We start from the raw sequence: 20158 nt of genomic DNA, 5'->3' as shown, positions 1-20158 counted from the left end.
CTTAATACATAAAAGATGTGCTTTACCTCTTTCAAGGCCTGTTCACTTTTATACTCTGTCATCAATCTGAAGTTATCTAGTTTCTAAGACAATGCAGATTAAAAGCTGAATATTAGAAGGAGAGAGACTGATACAGGGATTCCTTTTAATAATACTGAAAGCAATAAGAATGATAACCTTATAGCAAAGTAGCAGATAGGTAAAAGCTCAAGTTAGGAGGGGCAGACCTAAGAAGTCAAAAACACTTTATATAGATTAGCACCATGTAATAATTTATGTTTATAATGGTGGCCCTTAATTGTGTTATAAAGGTTAAATGGCATTTGGTTATATACTGTTTGGGAAGGCAGGGAAGGTGCTTAAATATATAATCCTTCAGCTAAGTAGATACTTAGCTGCCCAAACTTTTCATTCCCAATCAATTGATAATTTTAAACTGTGCTGATAAGCAATTTGAGTATGTACTCTTAATTTTAGTTATCAGAAATACAGTAAGGAAAATGTTCAAGAAGCAGTACTTTGAATGAAGATTACATGATTTATAAAATGAATAATGGTAAAATTTTAAATTGGTGTACATTTGGTTGTGGTGTCTTAGTTAATAAGATTTTAACATTTTTGCTTTGTTGTGATAAAACTCTGGGTTCCAGAAGGTTGTATTTTTTTCCTGCAATCATTTTTATGATTACATAAAATCTTGTAATTTGAATATTTAATGTTTGTCTATATTCGGTCCTCCCTACACCCTTTTTAAAAAAATTTTTTTAGAAAACAGATAAGTACAGCAGCTACCCGGTATACCACACGATTTATGAGACGTTTGAATTGGTAGAGAAGTTTTATGACCCATCATTTAAAAAACAGCTTTCTGTGGCTCAGTTACGAGGAGCACTGGTTTATGAGCTTGCAGACTCCAAAATCATTCCTTTCAATATTCAAGACTATGCAAAAGCTTTAAAAAACTATGCAACGAGTATCTACAATTTATCCAAGAAGCATGACCAACAATTGAGAGACCATGGAGTATCATTTGGTAAGAAATGGGTGGGCAGATATTTCATAATCTTTAAGTTAGTGCTTTAGATATCATCTCATATCATCATCGATGCATACTATTTCATCCTAGAATTTATCCCTGCCTTATTTATTAATTCTGACTTCTAGAAAAAAACTTTAAACACCTATTAAAGAATGTTACTTAATCTGATGTTTTTAGGATGAATCCATTTTGCTAAGTTAGTGCTGCAAACATTGGATTGGTAAATATTTTCCCTATATTGCTGCCTTTAAAAATATTTTTACTGTTATAGGAACAATACTATAAAAAGGCAACAATATTATACACAGAAAGTAGAGAAAACCACCAATTCCACTACATATATGTATTATAATTATTATCATTACTGCGTATATTTTTTAGTGTCTGTCTACTTGGAGGATTTTTGACATAGTTTTAAGCATTCTTTCCTTTTCTATCTAGCCACTTTGTGGTTGCCGCTCTACATCATGTATCTCCTGCAAAGCAGGGATGAAATATAGTGTAGTGTAGTAGCATTGAGCATCGGGGGTGAAAGCTGTTTCCTCGTTCAAATCCTGGCTCTAATGTTTTAGTCACTGTGTGACCTTGGGAAAGTTACTTAACTCCTATATGTGTCAGTTTTCTTATGAGTGAAATGGCAAAAAAGAATATATCATGTTTTCAAGATTGCTGTGGAGATTCGGTTGGTTGATTTATAGAAACACTGGTGACTGACACTTAGTGCTCATAAAAGTTACCTATTATTACTGTTTTACTGTAACCATTTTCTTTTTTATTCTGGGAGTACACATTCTTAGTATAAACCAAAATTATCAAATATGTACTGAGTGTCTACTGGGTACCAAGTACTATGTTATTTACTGGGAGATATAAGGATGTTTAAGACATAGTCATTGTCCTCAAAGAGCTTAAAATCTCTCAGGGAAGGAGAAGACAAAATGCAAGGGATAGGTTATTTTAGGGCTACAAAGAGAGTACTACAGGCACACAGAGAGTGAAGTGGTCAGTACTGGCTTTTGAATATCATTACACAAGAATTAGTAAATCTTCAGAAACTTACGAAGAGCAGCAGATCTTTATTTCTAAGATCTAGAAATAAAATGAAACAAAGAAAATTTAGGAAATTGTGTTTACTTAGATATGATTGGAGAATCTCTGTAATGATGGGGAAAATGGAGAGATGAAACTGGAGAAATAGGCAGACCCTACAAGGTGGATTTTCATAGTTCTGTGGCTATCCAGCATCCAGTTCTCTTCCTGAATGCCCTGATTTCCTTTGCTGAATTATCTTTTATCAATTTGTAGAAGTCAGGGTCCAATCGAGAGATAGAAACCACAGTTACAGTGGAAGGATTCTTTATGTATATAAGGTTAATTGATCCACCCATTTACCTCCTTACGGACCTCGTCTGATCTGTTAATGCCTTTCTCTCCCATATTTTCAAACTCTCCATCTCTATTGGTGACTCTCCATCAGCATTAAACATTCTCATATTTTTTCTATCTTAAAAACGCTTTTTCTACCTGATGTGCCCTCTTCCTTCACAATCAAAATTCTTCATTTAGTGCCAGGCAAAAAGTCCCTCAGAAAATGTTTTAATGAAGGCAGGGATGATGGATGGATCGATATATAATCTACACTCCCTGACTTGTTCTTTACCTCTCACTAACCAATCCACTGCACTGTCTTATGTTCCTACTACTCTACTGAAATTGCTCTTGCCGAAGTCATCACTCACCTGTGTCACTGAATCCCAGGGACACATTTCAGTTCTTATCTATCTTGACTTCTGTGCCTCATTGAAATTTAAAACTCCTTCTTCAACACTCTTTTCTCTTAGCTTCCATAGTATCTATTATTAGATTATTTGATTTGTATATGGTTTAAAAAACAGCAACAATAATTAAAGCTTAAAGAATATCTAGGACTAAAAAGACCTTGTTTCTTATACTGAATGTACTCCTTACTAGCTGTGTGACCAAATAGAAATCTCGTGTCTGGGGCTGTAAGTGCTTTATCTGTAAAATGAATATTGTACTCCCTGCATCACAGGATTAATGCAAGAAGCAAATCAATAATGTATATTAATGTCTAGTTTAGAAAAGATGGAAAATGATAAGTAGGTTGTTGTAATAAAAAATAATATACTGAGACCCTAATCCCTTTCCTTAGAAACCTTGTAAACTAAAAAGCTTGACCAGACCAAACCTGATCCTATTTCTCAGAGTCTAGATACATCAGCTTGTCACAAGTTGCCTTTAAACAAGATCTTAAATGCACTACTTAAAAACAAGGATTAGCATTGTTTTATTGTATAATAATTACAGGAACATCACTCATTTATAGCTGTATCCAGTATCTAGCGTATGGTAGTTGTCCCAATAAATATGCATTGAATGAATAAATAAATGAATGCTGGGTTTTTGGTAAATTATGAGTTAAAATAATTATTTATATTCTAGACTCTTGAAAGTTATTTCCTTAAGAACCAATTTAGCCATTTTCGACGTTATTTCTTTGTTGCAATATTTTATAATAATTTCCATGGATCTGCAAGAAGCCTGGGTAGAAAAATGGTTTCAGTATCTCTCAGTCATATCAGCCTGGAAGGGGGAGGGAAGGAAAGTGAATCTCTGAAATATGAAGCACTTGTGCTTACAAATATCCCTTCTACTTTTCTATTTTTAAAAAAGATTCCTTATTTTCTGCTGTGAAAAATTTCTCAGAGGCTGCTTCAGATTTTCATAGAAGACTTACACAAGTTGATCTTAACAAGTAAGTTTCAAATGTAGAGCTCCCTACCGTTCTGAAAAGCAATCCGGTTACTTGAATGAACTGTGTACACTCACATAAGCATTCAGTCAGCTCTAAATCACTGCTACTCAAGTCGAGGTCTGCAAACCAGCAATATCAGCATCACCTGGGAGCTTGTCAGAAAGGCAGAATATCAGACCTCACCCAAGAAATACTGAATTAGAATTCTGCAATTTAAAAAGACTCTCCAGGTGATTTGTATTCACATTAAAGTTTGAGGAGCATTGCTCTAAATAGTAGACTAAAATCTCATCCCAAGACAAGGCCGCAAGAGACATGTCTTTAGGAGTTTACATGATAAGAATTCTGACTATAAAAAAAAAGAGGAAAAAAAAATAAAGTGGGAGGTCGCCGGCCTGGTGGCATAGCGGTTAAGTGCAGGTGCTCTGCTTTGGTGGCCCAAGGGTTCGCAGGTTCGGATCCCGGGTGCGCACCGATGCACCGCTTGTCAAGCCATGCTGTGGCGACGTCCCATATAAAGTAGAGGAAGGTGGGCATGGATGTTAGCCCAGGCCAATCTTCCTCAGCAAAAAGAGAAGGATTGGCATCAGATGTTAGCTCAGGGCTGATCTTCTTCACACACACACACACACACACACACACACACACACACACACAAAAAAAAAAGAATTCTGACTATAGCTGGTAATTCACGTTCTGTGGCTTTAAATGCATTTGTAGTATATTTCACTACAGTCCCAATACTCTTATGACCAGTGTAGAAATTCTTTTTTAACTTTTAGGTTGAAAAATAAAAGTTACACTCAAAGCATTATTTAGCAAGCATAAATTTTTCCATGGTATAGTCCATGTCACATTTCTTTAGTTTTTTCAGATTCAATCAGAATAAGCTTTCCCACCTCCCATATTGGCAGAAAGTTTTATCAGTCATTTTGAGGGTGCTCTCTCTCCCTTGGGTTGTGAGAGAGCCCAGAGAACTTACACAGCACCCCAAAAAGAGAGTTGGCAGATTCCAAGTGTGAAAAGGGATTCTCTGCCCACTCTGTGCAGCTCTCTCCACCCTTCTTGCAGACTACTGCAACTTTCCTTCATTCTTTGTTGCTCAGCCTTTATTCTGCTCCTTTCTTCCACAGTAGGACTGAATGGCTTACCAAGAACTTGATAATACACCTTTGTCTCCCTTTGCAGGAGGCCTGGCTATCCTCCTAGAAAGAATTAAAAATGTCTTTCAGTTCTTTCTGATAGATCTGTGGTCTTGAAAAACAAAACAAACCATACAATAGGTCTGTCTGCTTATAAATATTAGAAAGATGCCCCTGCTGTTGTATGTAGCTTACCATGTAAAGCAATACTCTGTCAATATCCATTTTCTTAACCTTCTAAAATCAATATATTTTTATCTTCCTGTGCTTTATCTTTATTTAATATTATTTTAAAATATGTTGCATGGTAAGGGTTATAATTATTTTTTATTCTCAAAGTCCCATTGCAGTGAGAATCATGAATGACCAGTTGATGCTCCTGGAAAGAGCGTTCATTGATCCCCTTGGTTTACCAGGGAGGCGGTTCTATAGGTAAGGAAACAACAGGTGTTCCACTAAAGGACACCAAATACGTCACTATGACCAGAAGCAGCATACCCGAAGTTGGCTTTAAACTATTTCCATCAGATGAATGGAAGGTGAACATGTATACTAATAGAAACATGGGTAAGATTAAATATAACAGTATAATTTGTAATATTAGAAAAATTAATTTCATATTGTTTATTGCTTTGCTGCAGATGTAAATGGTAAATAATAGTTGAAAAAGAACTCTGTAAGAAAATCTAAAAGCTGTGGAATCTTAAAAGGGATCTTAGAGCTCATGTTGTTTAAACTTCTACATGAATCTTTTCTATAGGATCTCAGATAAGTAGTTATCCAGCCTCTGTTTGAATCTTCCAGTGATGGGAAGCTTACTATCTCATGAGGAAGTCCATTCCATTTCAGGAAAGTTCTACTTAATAGAAAGTTTTCTTCATAAAGATCTATTTCCCTGTAATTTTCTCCCTCTGATCCTGTTCTGCTCTCCAGAGTCAAACAGAGTAAGTCTAGATTTATTTCCATATAACATTTTAGGTTTTTGAGCATGGCTGCCATGTTTCCCCTAAAGAAATATCCTCTTTTGTATCTATAGCTCTATGTTATGTTTTCTTTCAATGTCTTAGCTGCATTCTTTTGGATAGTCTCCAGTTTTTCAAGGCAGCTCTTAAACTATGGTTCCTTGGTAAAAATCAGAAAGTTCCTAGCATTTAGAGTCAGAAAATCTGTGGTCTAGTTCACTTAACGCATTTGTGATTTAGAGCAAGTCACTTCTAGGGTCTTCTCATATGAATTAAGATGGTGATAACTATTTTACATGGCTGTAAAATAACTATTTTACAAGGCTGTTTATGTGAAAAATAGTTCTACATATTACCTTTCTTAGAAATATTAGTGATTAGTATTAACATTTAACTAACTATAAACACAGGCTTTTAGAGCGCAGCTCTGCCACATACTAAGTGTGTGACCTGGGCAAATTACTTCTCCAAGCCTCAGGTTCCTCAGCTGTAAATGGAGATTATAATTGCTTTCACCTCATAGGTTTATAGATTTAAGGCATGCAGAAGATTTAGCTCAGATGGATGCACTCAGTAAATGATGCTATTTTTATAAAATCATAAATAATATGAACATAAATGTTTATTGACACAACTGAAATAGCAGCCATCAGTTAAGTATTTACACAAATCAAATAAGTTGAAAGCAAATCTATATGTTAATCCTCTCTTGCCTAGTCTATCTTAGTCTATCGTTATATATTTATTTATTTATATTTAAAGCAAAACATCTCTATTTTGTCAAAATAAATTCAAACTCTATAGAAGCATATAGAATAAATTGTAAGGCTTACATGTATAATTTTTTTAGTCCTGAGTTTTTAATTAGATTTGTTTTTTCCCTAATTATTTACTATTATAAAAAGTACTGCCATAGGATGTCACTATGTCCTACTGGAACATTTGTATTAGTATCTCTATAATCAGTACCTAGGATTTCACGGTCAAAAGGTAAACATATTTGAAATTTGATTAAGTAACTGCCAAACAATCCTCTAAAAATACTGTACTATATTTTAAAACTATATTGGGAACTATCAACTGAATATTAAGACTATATTCTAAAGCCAGTGGCTCAAGATGTCAATGTAGGAAGATCCTGAACTCACCTCATCCTATGAATACATTGAATCTACAGCTACATATGTAACAATTTCCTCTGAAAAAGACCTGAAAACTAGCTGGGCAACTCCTTCACATTGGGCAAAGGAGAAAAAGGTTCATCAAAGCAGGTAGAAGAGGCTGAGACCCAGTCTCACCATAAACCCCACCACTGGCATGGTGACCCACAATCAGGAGGGAACTCACAAACCTGGAGCTTCTCACTGAGGAGCAAAGGGTTCATACCCCAATTTGGGCACCCTAACTTTTAAGAATTGCACCTGAGAGGAGTCCCCAAAACATCTGGCCTTGAAAACCAATGGGGTTCATGTCCATGAGACCCAAAGAGCTGTAGCAAACTGAGAAACATCTCTTAATGGGCTCATATGGACTTACCTCAGGAAACAGCCCTTTGAAAAGCACCCAGATTTTATGTGAGAGAGATTCAACTGCTAATCTCAAAGCATCAGCTGGAGGGGCAGAGGCCTGTAGGGATACTCTCTGGGACAAGGCTGGTGGGCGCCATCTTCACGCTCTCATTCTGCAGAGCTCCAAAGCGCCAGTATGTCCTGGAGGGGAACTTTTTTCCACATCTGGACCCAGTTTTTGCAGCTGCCACCCAGGGGATGTGCTTGATTGCCTGGCTCTGGCGGCCAGAGGTGCTTGTGTTCCTGGGTCCCATGGAACTGTTAACAATAGGAGAGACAGTGCTTGGCAGGCTACCACCCCCAGGGTATAGCACAGACAGGCTGAAACACACCACCAATCTTTAAGAGGCTTATTTGCTTGTCCTGGAGCTTCAGCCTGAGGAGCAGGCTTGAGGTTTGGCACAAATCTAGAGACCACAGAGATGTTCTCAGGGGACACAGCCTGGGGGAATGCCATCTTTGTGCTCTCCCTCTGCTTTGCTACAAGTCACTGGTATATCCCAGAAAGGAGCTTATACAGTTTTACAAATGTTGCCCAGGGGACACCTCCATATCACCTGGCTCTGGTGGCCACCAAGGCTTACACTTGTGGTCCCACAGGATGGTATATATTTCCATACCTTAAAAGCTGCTGCCTGAGGGTCTGGCTTCCAATCAACCTGAATCTAAGTGCTGATTGAGATGTTCCCCTTTGGTACACTGATAGGTCTTGGCATACCCTAAACTACCGGGAGCTATTAAAAGTAAAATAGGCTGGTTGGGCAATCACAAAGGTATGAGAGACAGCTAGAGCTAGGACAATGTTAACAGATTCATCTCCTACACGAAGCCACTCCTTCAAGACTAACAGAGGTGGCTTTTCATATAATGCATAGAAACAAACATAGAGTTTAAAGCAAAATGAGGAAACACAGAAATATGTTCCAAATGAAAGAACAAGATAAAACCTTAGAAAAAAACCTTAATGTAATGGAGATAGGTAATCTACCTGATAAAGAGTTCAAAGTAACAGTCATAAAGATGCTTACTGAACTTGGGAGAAAGAAGTGAATTAAACACACTGAAAACATCAACAAAGAGAAAATATTAAAAAGTACGAAATAAAAGTCACAGAGCTGAAGAATACAATAATTGAACTGAAAAATACACTAGAGGGGTTCAACAGCAGATTAGATGAAGTGGAAGAAAGGATCAGTGAATTCAAATAGAGGGCAATGGAACTCACCCAATCAGAGCAGCAAAAAGAAAAAAGAAGGAAAAAAAAGTGAAGTTAGCTTAAGGGACTTATGGGAAAACATCAAACCTACTAACATTCATATTACAGGGGTCCCAGAAGGAGAAAAGAAAGAGAAAGGGGCTGAAAACTTCCCTAACCTGGGGAAGGAAAGGGACATCCAGATCCAGGAAGCCCAGACAGTTCCAAATAAGATGAACCCAAAGAGACCCACACCAAGACACATTATAATTAAAACGGTAAAAGTTAAAGACAAGGAGAGAATCTTAAAAGCAGCAAGAGAAAAATAAATTGTTATGTACAAGGGAGCCCCCATAAGAATATGAACAGATTTTTCAGCACAAACTTTGCAGGCCAGAAGGGAGTGGCATGATATGTTCAAAGCGCTGAAAGAAAAAAACCTTCCAACCAAGAATACTCTGTCCAGCAATGTTATCATCCAGAATTGAAGGGGAAAGTTTTCCAGACAAACAAAAGCTAAAGGAGTTCATCACCACTAAACTGGCCTTACAGGAAGTGTTAAAGGGAGTTCTTTACGCTGAAAAGAAAGGGCACTAATTAGTAACAAGAAAATATATGAAAGTATAAATCTCTCTGGTAAAGGTAAATATATAGTAAAGGTAGAGGATTAATCATTTATAAAGCTAGTATGAAGGCTAAAAGACAAAAGTAGTACAAATAACTATAACTACAATAATTAAGCAACACACAAGATAAAAAGAAATAAAATGTGACATCAAAAACATAAAACATGGGGAGAGTAAAAATGCAGAGCTTTAGGATGTGTTCAAACTTAAGTTGTTATCAAACTAAAATAGACTGTTATAGATACATGTTGTTATATGTTAGCCTCATAGTAACCAAAAAGCAAAAACCTATAGTAGATACACAGAGGATAATGAGAAAGGAATCTAAGGTACCACTAAAGAAAGTCATCAAATGACAAAGGCAGAGACCAAGAGAAGAAAGGAACAAAGAGGAACCACAAAACAGCCAGAAAACCATGAACAAAATGGCAATAAGTACTATCTATTGATAATTACTTTAAATGTAAATGGACTAAGTTTCCAAATCAGAAGACACAGAATGGCTGAATGGATTAAAAAACAAGACCCATCTACATGCTGCCTACAAGAGATTCACTTCAGATGTAAGGACAGACACAAACTAAAAATGAAGGGATGGAAAAAGACATTCTATGCAAATGAAACCAAAAGAAAGGGAGGGTATCTATACTTGTATCAAAAAAATAAATACTTTAAAAATAAACACTGTAATAAGAGACAAAGAAGGCATTACATAACGATAAAGGAGTCAATCCAACAAGAGGATATAACATATGTAAATATTTATGAACACAACATAGCAGCAAGTAAATATGTAAAACAAGTATTAACAGACCTAATAGGAGAACTAGATAGTAACAATACCATACTTATAACAATGGATAGATCATTCAGAAAGAAAATCAAGAAGGAAACAGCAGCTTTAAACAACACGTTAGACCAGACGGACTTAAAAGATATATACAGAACATTCCATCCAAAAACAGTAGAACACACATTCTTCTCAAGTGCACATGGAATATTCTCCAGGATAGATCATGTGTTAGGTCACAAAAAAAGTCTTAACAAATTTAAGAAGCCTGAAATCATGTCAAACATCTTTTCTGACCACAATGGTATGAAACTAGAAATCAATTACAAAGAGAAAACTGGAAAATTCACAAATATGTAGAGATTAAACAACATGCTACTGAACAACCAACAAGTCAACAAAGAAATCAAAAGAGAAATCAAAAAATATCTTGACAGAAACAAAAATGGAAATATAACATGCCAAAATTTATGAGATGCAGCAAAAGCAGTTCTAAGAGGAAAGTTCATAGTGATAAATGCCTACGCCTCATGAAACAGGAATAATTTCAGATAAACAACCTAATGTTGCACCCCCAGGAACTAGAAAAATAAGAAGAAATGAAGTCCAAAGATAGTAGAAGGAAGCAAATAAAGATCAGAGTGGAAATGAATAGAGACTAAAAAGACAATAGAAAAGAGCAAGACCTGGTTCTTTGAAAAAATAAACAAAATTGACAGATCTTTAGCTAAACTCACTTACCAAGAAAAAAGAGGACTCATATAAATAAAACCAGAAGTGACAGTGGTGACATTATAACTAAAGCCAAAGAAATACAAAGACCATAAGAAAATACTATGAATAATTATATGCCAACAAATTGGACAACCTAGAAGATATGGATAAATTCCTAGAAACATACAACCTTTGAGGATTGATCATGAATAGAAAATCTGAATAGAGAAATTACTAGTAAGGAGATTGAATCGGTAATCAAAAACATCCCAACAAACAAAAGTCCAAGGCTAGACGGCTTCACTGGTGAATTCTAACAGACATGCAAAGAAGAATTAACACAAATCCTTCTCAAACTTATGCAGAAAACTTATGAGGAGGGAACACTTCAAAACACTTTCTATGAGGCCTGCATTACTCTGATACCAAAACCAGACAAGGAATATTGTAATTTTCTTTTCTGGAAAAGAAAAGAAAAGAAAATTACAATATCCCTGATGAACATAGACGCAAAAATCCTCCACAAAATATTAGCAAACCAAATTCAACGATACATTAAAACTATTGTACACCATGACCAAGAGAGATTCATTCCAGGGATGCAATGATGGTTCAACATCCACAAATTAATCAGTGTGATACACTACATTAACAAAATGAAGAAGTGACCTCAGCATCTTGGTGGTATGAGTCATTCCCTTTATCTATCCCCTCTAAGTTACAACCAGTAGAACATCCATAGACCAACAAAAGATTCTCTGCACAGCACAACAGAATGCCTGAGAGATCCACAACAGAATGCACCTTGTGGAGGCGGCAAAACCAGGGGAGTGGTGGCAGCTTCTCCTGGGACTGGAGGCTCCAGAAACCCCTATGGTGCACACAACTGAAGGCTCCAGGAACTGCAGCAGTGCCCACAACACAGCTCCTCCCCTGGCAGTGGTGGTTGCATCCAAGACCATGGTACCCCTGGCAGCAGTGACAGCACCCTCAACCTGAGGTTACAGCAACCAAGGTAGCACCTAGGATCAGAGGCTTCAGGAACTGCAGTGGCACTCATGAAACCAGCACCCCCTACCCAGTAGCAACAGCAACACCTGTGACCCTGGCCCTCCCAGCAGTGGAGGCTGCATTTTAGATCTTGGTGCCCACAGCAGCAGTGGCCATGAACCGAGGCTCCAGAAACTGGAGCAGCACCCGCAACCAGGGGCTCCAGGAACTGCAGTAGCACTCACAATCCAAAGACCCTCTGCCCAGCAGGGGTGCTGATGACCCCAGTCTGCCTGGCAGCGGTGGCAATACCTGCAAACCCAATGCCCTCAGCAGTGATGGTGCCAGCACCCCCAGAAAACCCTGTAGCACCAGTGGCAGCACCCACAATCCTGGACCCCTAAGCCACAGTGGCACCTACAACCCCAGCCCCTCCACTTTTGGTGGCAGCACCTACAAACCTGACAACCCCTGAGGCAGAGGCATCCATGACCCTGGCTCCTGCCCCACCCTCCCTCTTCCCCCACTGTGATGGTGGAGTCCACAACCCCAGAAGCAGTAAGGCACCAGCAACCTCAGCGGCACAAGCAGCAGCAACAGGGGCACTGAGAACACCTCTGGCAGAAGCAGTAGAGAATGGAAAGAGCTGTCTCTCAAATATAACCAGAGGCAGCTCAGAATCAAAGTAAACAAAGCCTTACCAAAATAAGAAAAGTATTCACTATTACAAATGCACCAGCAAAGGAAAACTCCTCAAGCACCACGAAAAATTATGGTTACATAGTATCACAAAAAGAAGATGACAGTTCTCCAGAAACCAAACTTGAAGTCATGGAAGATTGCAATCTGATAGAGAATTCAAGATAGCTGTCATAAAGAAAATCAACGAGCTATAAGAAAACTCAGAAAGTTCAATGAGCTCAAGAATAAAATTAATGATTGGAAGAAGTACTTTACTGAAGAGATTGAAACTCTAAAAAAGAAACAAATAGGGGTGGGCCCGGTGGCACAGTGGTTAAGTTCACACACTCCACTTCGGAGGCCCAGGGTTCGCAGGTTCGGATCCCAGGCACGGACCTATGCACCGTTTATCAAGCCATGCTGTGGCAGTGTCCCACATATAAAAAAAGTAGAGGAAGATGGGCACAGATGTTAGCCCAGGGCCAATCTGCCTCAGCAAAAAGAGGAGGATTGGCAACAGATGTTAGCTCAGGGATAATCTTCCTCACCAAAAAAAAAAAAAAAAAAAAAAAAAGAAATTCTGGAGCTGCAGAACTCCATAAATCAGATGAAGAATACAGTAGAAAGCATTGGAAATAGAGCAGAACATATGGAAAAGAAAATTAGTGAGCTCAAATATAGAAATCTAGAAATGATTCAGGTGGAAGAGAGAGAACTAAAATTTTTTAAAAGTTAAGAAACTCTACGAAAAATATATGACTCCATTACAAAAAGCAACATAAGGATAATGGGTACCCCAGAAGAAGAAGACAGGGAGAAGGGAGCAGAGAGCTTATTTAACAAAATAATAGCTGAGAACTACCCAATCTTGGGGAAGGAACTGGATACACAATTCCATGAAGCTAATCGAACACCTAATTATCTCAACACAAAAAGACCTTCTCCAAGATACATTTTGTTGAAACTGTCAGAAGTCAATTACAAAGAAAGAATTTGAAATGCAGCCAGGGAGTAAAGACAGTAACCGTCAAAGGAACCCTCATTAGGCTATCAGCAGATTTCTCAGCAGAAACTCTACAGGCCAGGAGAGTAGAATGACATATTCAAAATACTGAAAGGTAGAAGACTGCCAGCCAAGAATACTCTATTCAGCAAAGTTATCCTTCAGATATGAAAAAGAAATAATGACTTTCCCAGATAAAAGCTGAGGGATTTCACCACCAGTAGACTTGCATTACAAGAAATGTTGAAAGGAGCTCTTCTATCAGAAACGAAAATGAAAAAGTACACACTACTTTGAGTAAGGTAATAAATAAACAGAACCAGAAAATTGGAAAGCTATTACAGAATAGAGTGTTAAACATTTAATTGTAACATAAAAGTTAAAGGGAAAAGAAAGCATTAAAAATAACTAAAGCTACTTCAATATGGTAATGAACTTACAACATAAAATGAGATAATGTGTGACAACAAAAACATGAAAGGGAAGGAGGAAAAGGATGAAACCTGTATAGACAAATGAACATAAGACACTATCAGCAGAAAAAAGACTATTTTATCTATGAGATGTTGTGTACAAACTTTGTTGTAACCACAAAACAAAAATTGAGAGTAGAGACATGAAACGTGAAAAATGAAAAAACTGAGAAAAATATCATAGAAAACCACCAAAAAAAAGGCATGCAGAAACACAAGGGAACCAATAGAGAGATAGAGCAACCAGGAAACAAAAGATAAAATGGCAGTAGTAAGTCCTCATATATCAATAAACACCCTAAATGTAAATGGATTGAACTCACTAATCAAAAGCCACTGAGTGGTTAGATGGATTAAAAAACAAGACCAAACAATATGCTGCCTTCAGGGGATTCATCTCAGCTCTAAAGAAAAACATAGGCTCAAAGTGAAGGGGTGAAAGATGATGCTCCAAGCAAATGGCAACCAAAAGAAAGCAGGTGTAGCCATACTTATATCAGACAAATTAGACTTCAAGCCAAATAAGGCAACAAGAGACAAAGATGCACATTATATAATGATAAAGGTGACAATTCATCAAGACAACATAACACTTATTAAATATATATGCACCCAACATGGGAGCACCAAAATATATAAAGCAACTGCTAACAGACCTAAAGGGAGAAACTGACAGCAATACAACAAAGGTAGGGGACTTTAACACCCCACTTACATCAATGGATAGATCATCCAGAGAGAAAGTCAACAAGGAAAAATTGGCCTTGAATGACACATTAAACCAGATGGACTTAATAGATATATACAGAACATTATATCCAAAAGCTGAATACACATTCTTCTCAACTACACATGGAACATTCTCAAGGATAGACCACACATTGGGAAACAAAACAAGTCTCAATCAATTTAAGAAGACTGAAATAACATCAAGCATATTTTCCAATGAAAATGGTACAAAACTAGAAATCAACTACAAGAAGACTGGAAAAATCACAAATATGTGGAGATTAAACAACATGCTACTGAAAAGCTTTTGGGTCAATGAAGAAATCAAAGGAGAAATCAAAAAATACATAGAGATAAATAAAAATGAAAATACGACATACCAAAATCTTTGGGATACAGCAAAAGTGGTACTAAGAGGGAAGTTTACAGCAATATAGGCCTACCTCAAGAAACAAAAAAATTTCAAACAATCTAACCTTATACCTAAAGGAATCAGAAAAAGAACAAATTAACTCAAAGACAGTTGAAGTAAGGAAATAATAGAAATTGGGGAGGGATTAAATGGAATAGAAACTAAAGACAATAGAAAAGATCAATAAAACTAAGACCGGGCCGGCCCAGTGGCTTAGCGGTTAATGGCGTGCATTCCGCTACTGGCGGCCCGGGTTCGGATCCCGGGCGCGCACTGACGCACCGCTTCTCCGGCCATGCTGAGGCTGCGTCCCACATACAGCAACGAGAAGGATGTGCAACTATGACATACAACTGTCTACTGGGGCTTTGGGGAAGAAAAAAAGGAGGAGGATTGGCAATGGATGTTAGCTCAGAGCCGGTCTTCCTCAGCAAAAAGAGGAGGATTAGCACGGATGTTAGCTCAGGGCTGATCTTCCTCACAAAAAAAAAAAAAAAAAACACTAAGACCTGGTTCCTTGAAAAAATAAACAAAATTGAAAACCTTTAGCTAAACTCACCAAGAAAAAAGAGAGGGCTCAAATAGATATCAGAAATGAAAAAGAAATTACAATGGATACCCCAGAAATACAAAGGATCACAGAAGACTACTACAAACAGCTATACACTAAGAAATTAGAAAATCTAGAAAAAAATGGATAAATTCTTAGAATCATACACCCTTCCAAGACTAAACCATGAAAAAATAGAAAATCTTTTAGATCAATCTCTAGTATAGAGATTGAAACAGTAATCAAAAACTTCCCAACAAACAACAGTCCGTGACCAGACAGCTTCAATGGTGAATTCTACCAAACTTCGAAGAAGATTTAATATTTATCCTTCTCAAACTGTTCCAAAAAACTGAAAAGGAAGGAACACTTCCTAATTCATTCTATGAGGCCAACATTACCCTGATACCAAAAGCAGAGAAGGATAATACAAAAAAAGAAAATTACAGGCCAATATCTCTGATCAACTTAGATGCAAAAATCCTCAACAAAATATTAGCAAACCAAATACCATACATTAAAAAGGATCATAACACCATGATCAAGTGGGCTTTATTCTAGGGATGCAAGGATAGTTCAACATCCGCAAATTAATCAATGATACACCGCATTAAGAAATTAAAGGATAAAAATCATATGATCATCTCAATGGATGCAGAAAAAGCATTTGACAAAATTCAGCATCCATTTATGATAACTCTTAATAAAATGGGTATAGAAGGAAAGTACCTCAACATAATAAAGGCCATATATGACAAACCCACAGGTAAATCATACTCAATGGTGAAAAACTGGAAGCTTTTCCTCTACAATCAGGAACAATACAAGAATGTCCACTCTCACCACTTTTATTCAACATACTGGAAGTCCTAGCCATAGCAATTAGGCAAAAAAAAAAAAAAAAGAAATAAAAGGGATCCAAGTTGAAAAGGAAGAAGTAAAGCTGTCACTATTTGCAGACTACATGATTTTACATATATAGAAAACCCTAAAGACTCCACCAAAAACTATTTGAAATAATAAAGGAATATAGTAAAGTTGCAGGGTACAAAATTAATATACAAAAATCTATTGCATTTCTATATGCCAACAACAAACCATCAGAGAGAGAAATTAAGAAAACAATCCCACTATTAAAAAAAGAATAAATTAAAAAAAGAATAAAATACCTACTAATAAATTAAACCAAGGAGGTGAAAGATTTGTATGCTGAAAACTATGAGACATTGCTGAAAGAAATTGAAGTAGACACAAAGAAATGGAAAGATATTCCATGCTCATGGATTGGAAGAATTAACATTGTTAAAATGTCCATTTATCTAAAGCAAGCTACAGATTCAGCACAATCCCTATCAACATCCCAATGGCATTTTTCAAAGAAATAGAACAAAAAAAATCCTAAAATTTGTGTGGAACCACAAAACACCCTGAAAGAATCAAAGCAATCCTGATAAAAAAGAACAAAGCAGAAGGTATCACACTCCCTGATTTCAAACTACACTACAGAGCTATAGTAACCAAAATAGTATGGCATTGGCAGAAACCCAGACACATAGATAAATGCAACCGGAACAAGAGCCCAGAAATAAACCCCCATATATACAGACAACTAATTTACGACAAAGGAGCCAAGAAGATACAATGGAGAAAGGAAAGTCTCTTCAATAAATGGTGTTGGGAAAAGTGGACAGCCGCATGCAAAAGAATAAAAGTGGACCACTATTTTAACACTATACACAAAAATGAACTCAAAATGAATTACAGACTTAAATGTAAGACCTGAAACCATAACTGCTAGAAGAAAACATAGGCAGTATCCTCTTTGACATATGTCTTAGCAATATCTTCTTGGATATGTCTTCTCAAGCAAGGAGAACAAAAGCAAAAATAAACAGATAGGACTACATCAAACCAAAAAGTTTCTGCCCAGCAAAGGAAACCATCAATAAAATGAAAAGACAACCTACTGAATGAGAGAAGATATTTGCAAATCATATATCCAATACGGGGTTAATATTGAACATATATAAAGAACTCATACAACTCAACAACAACAGAACAACCTGATTAAAAACTGGGCAGAGAATCTGAAAAGACATTTTTCCTAAGAAGACATACAGATGGCCAACAGGCACATGAAAAGATGTCAACATCAATAATTATTAGGGAAATGCAAATCAAAACCATAAGGAGATATCATTTCACATCCATTAGAATGGCTATTATCAAAAAGACAAGAAATAACAAGAGTTGGAGAGGATGTGGAGAAAAAGGAACCCTCATACACTATTGGTGGGAATGTAAATGGGAGCATCCATTACAGAAAACAGTATGGAGATTCCTCGAAAAATTAAGAAGAAAACTATCATATGATTCAGCTATTCTACTTCTGGATATTTATCCAAAGAATACAAAAACTAATTTGAAAAGATATATGCACCCCTATGTTCACTGCAGCATTATTTACAATAGCCAAGGTATAGAAACAACCTAAGTGCCCAATGATGGATGAATGGATAAAGAAGATTATACATATATACACATACACAGTGGAATACTACTCAGCCATAAAATAGATGAAATCTTGCCATTTCTGACAACATAGATGTTCCTTGTGGGTATTATGTTAAGTGAAATACCTCAGAGAAAGACAAATACCATATGATTTCACTTACATGTGGAATCCAAAAACAAAACAAAACCAAAAGAAACGCATAGAAGCATACAATAGATTGGTTGTTACCAGAGGGGAAGAAGGGTGGCGGAGGGCAAAATGGATCAAGGGGGCCAACTGGATGGTGAGGGACAGGAAGTAGAATTGCTTTCGGTCATGAGCACACTGTAGTATATAGAGATGTTGAATTATAATATTGTACACCTGAAACAATATAATGTTATACACCAATGTTACCTTAAGAAGAAAAAAAGTGCATTTAGTTGTTGTAACAGGCTTTTAAAAAAACTCCCGTCATTTACACAAAGTGGAAAGAAATACAGAAGTGTTTAGTTATTAAAAACAAAGAAGGATAAAAATCATATCTCAGTAGATGCAGAAAAAGCATTTGACAAAATTCAACATCCATTTATGACAAAAATTGTCAACAAAGTGGATATATAGGGAATGTACTTCAAAATAATAAAGGCCATACCTGACAAGCCACCACAGCTAATATCATCCTCAGTAGTGAAAAGCTGAAAGCTTTTCATCTAAGATTAGGGAAAAGACAAGGATGCCCACTCTCCCCACTTTTACTCAACATAGTATTGGAAGTCCTAGCCAGAGCAATTAGGCAAGAAAAAGAGATAAAAGGCATCCAAATTGGAAAGAAGAAATAAAACTGTCAATGTTGCAGATGGCACATTATATATAGATAAGCCTAAGGACTCCACCAAAAAACTGTTAGAACTAGTAAATGAATTCAGTCAAGTTGCAGGATACAAAATCAGTATACAGAAATCTGCTGCATTTCTATACACTAATAACAAACTATCAAAAAGACAAACTAAGAAAACAATCCCATTTACAACTGCATCAAAAGGAATAAAAAACCTAGGAATAAATTTAACCAAGGAGGTGAAAGACCTGTATACTGAAAAGTATGACACTGATGAAAAAAACTGAAGACGACACAAATAAATGGAAAGATATTCCATGCTCATGGATTTAAAAAATTAATATTGTTAAAATTATCATTAATATGAGATGATTAAGTAAGTTAATTAATATTAATTAGTTAATTAACATTAATTAATATTGTTAAAATATTGTTAAAAGTTAATATTGTTAAAAAATCCATACTACCCAAAGCATCTACAGATTCAATGCACTCTCTATCAAAATTCCAATGGAATTTTTCACAGAATTAGAACAAACAATCCTAAAATTTGTATGGAACCACAAAAGACCCCGAATAGCCAAAGCAATCTTGTAAATGAAGAACAAAGCTGGAGGCGTCACACTCTCTGATTTCAAACCATATTATAAAGCTATAGTAATCCAAACAGTATGGTATTGGCATAAAAAAGACAATGGGGCAGAACAGAAAGTCCAGAAATAAATCCATGTATTTGATATGTCCACATATATGTTCAATTAATTTATGACAAAGGAGCCAAGAATATATAATGGGGAAAGAACCGTCTCTTCAATAAATGGTGCTGGGAAAACTGGACAGCCACATGTAAAAGAATAAAACTGGTCCACTATCTCATACTATACACAAAAACTAACTGGAAATGGATTAAAGGCTTGAACATTAAGACCTGAAACCATAAAAGTCCTAGAAGAAAACATAGGTGGTAAGCTCCTTGACAACAGTCTTGCAATGATTTTTTGGACCTAAATCCAAAAGCAAAGGCAACAAAAGCCAAAATAAACAAGGGGGACTACATCAAACTAAAAGAAGTTTCATCAATGAAATGAAAATGCAACCTACAGAATAAGAGAAAAGTTTTGCATATCATATATCTGGATAAGGGTTTAATATCCAAAATAGGTAAATAACTTA

General features: G+C 36.5%; 1 protein-coding gene across 3 annotated transcripts in view; it reads left to right on the top strand.

Moving 5' to 3' along the window:
• Positions 1 to 20158, top strand: part of NAALAD2 (N-acetylated alpha-linked acidic dipeptidase 2) — a 62170-nt gene that overhangs the window by 35489 nt on the left and 6523 nt on the right. For all 3 annotated transcript variants that reach the window (XM_058545423.1, XM_058545424.1, XM_058545422.1), the window contains 3 exons: positions 769 to 1033; positions 3734 to 3815; positions 5297 to 5389. In XM_058545423.1, coding sequence (XP_058401406.1) covers positions 769 to 1033; positions 3734 to 3815; positions 5297 to 5389 — 440 coding nt within the window. The remainder of the gene's footprint in view (positions 1 to 768; positions 1034 to 3733; positions 3816 to 5296; positions 5390 to 20158) is intronic.

This window comes from Diceros bicornis, chromosome 7, assembly GCF_020826845.1.
Source record: "Diceros bicornis minor isolate mBicDic1 chromosome 7, mDicBic1.mat.cur, whole genome shotgun sequence".
NCBI classification, from domain to species: Eukaryota; Metazoa; Chordata; class Mammalia; order Perissodactyla; family Rhinocerotidae; genus Diceros; species Diceros bicornis.
The sequence above is the reverse complement of the archived record's forward strand: the minus strand, read 5'-3'. Positions and strand labels throughout refer to the sequence as shown.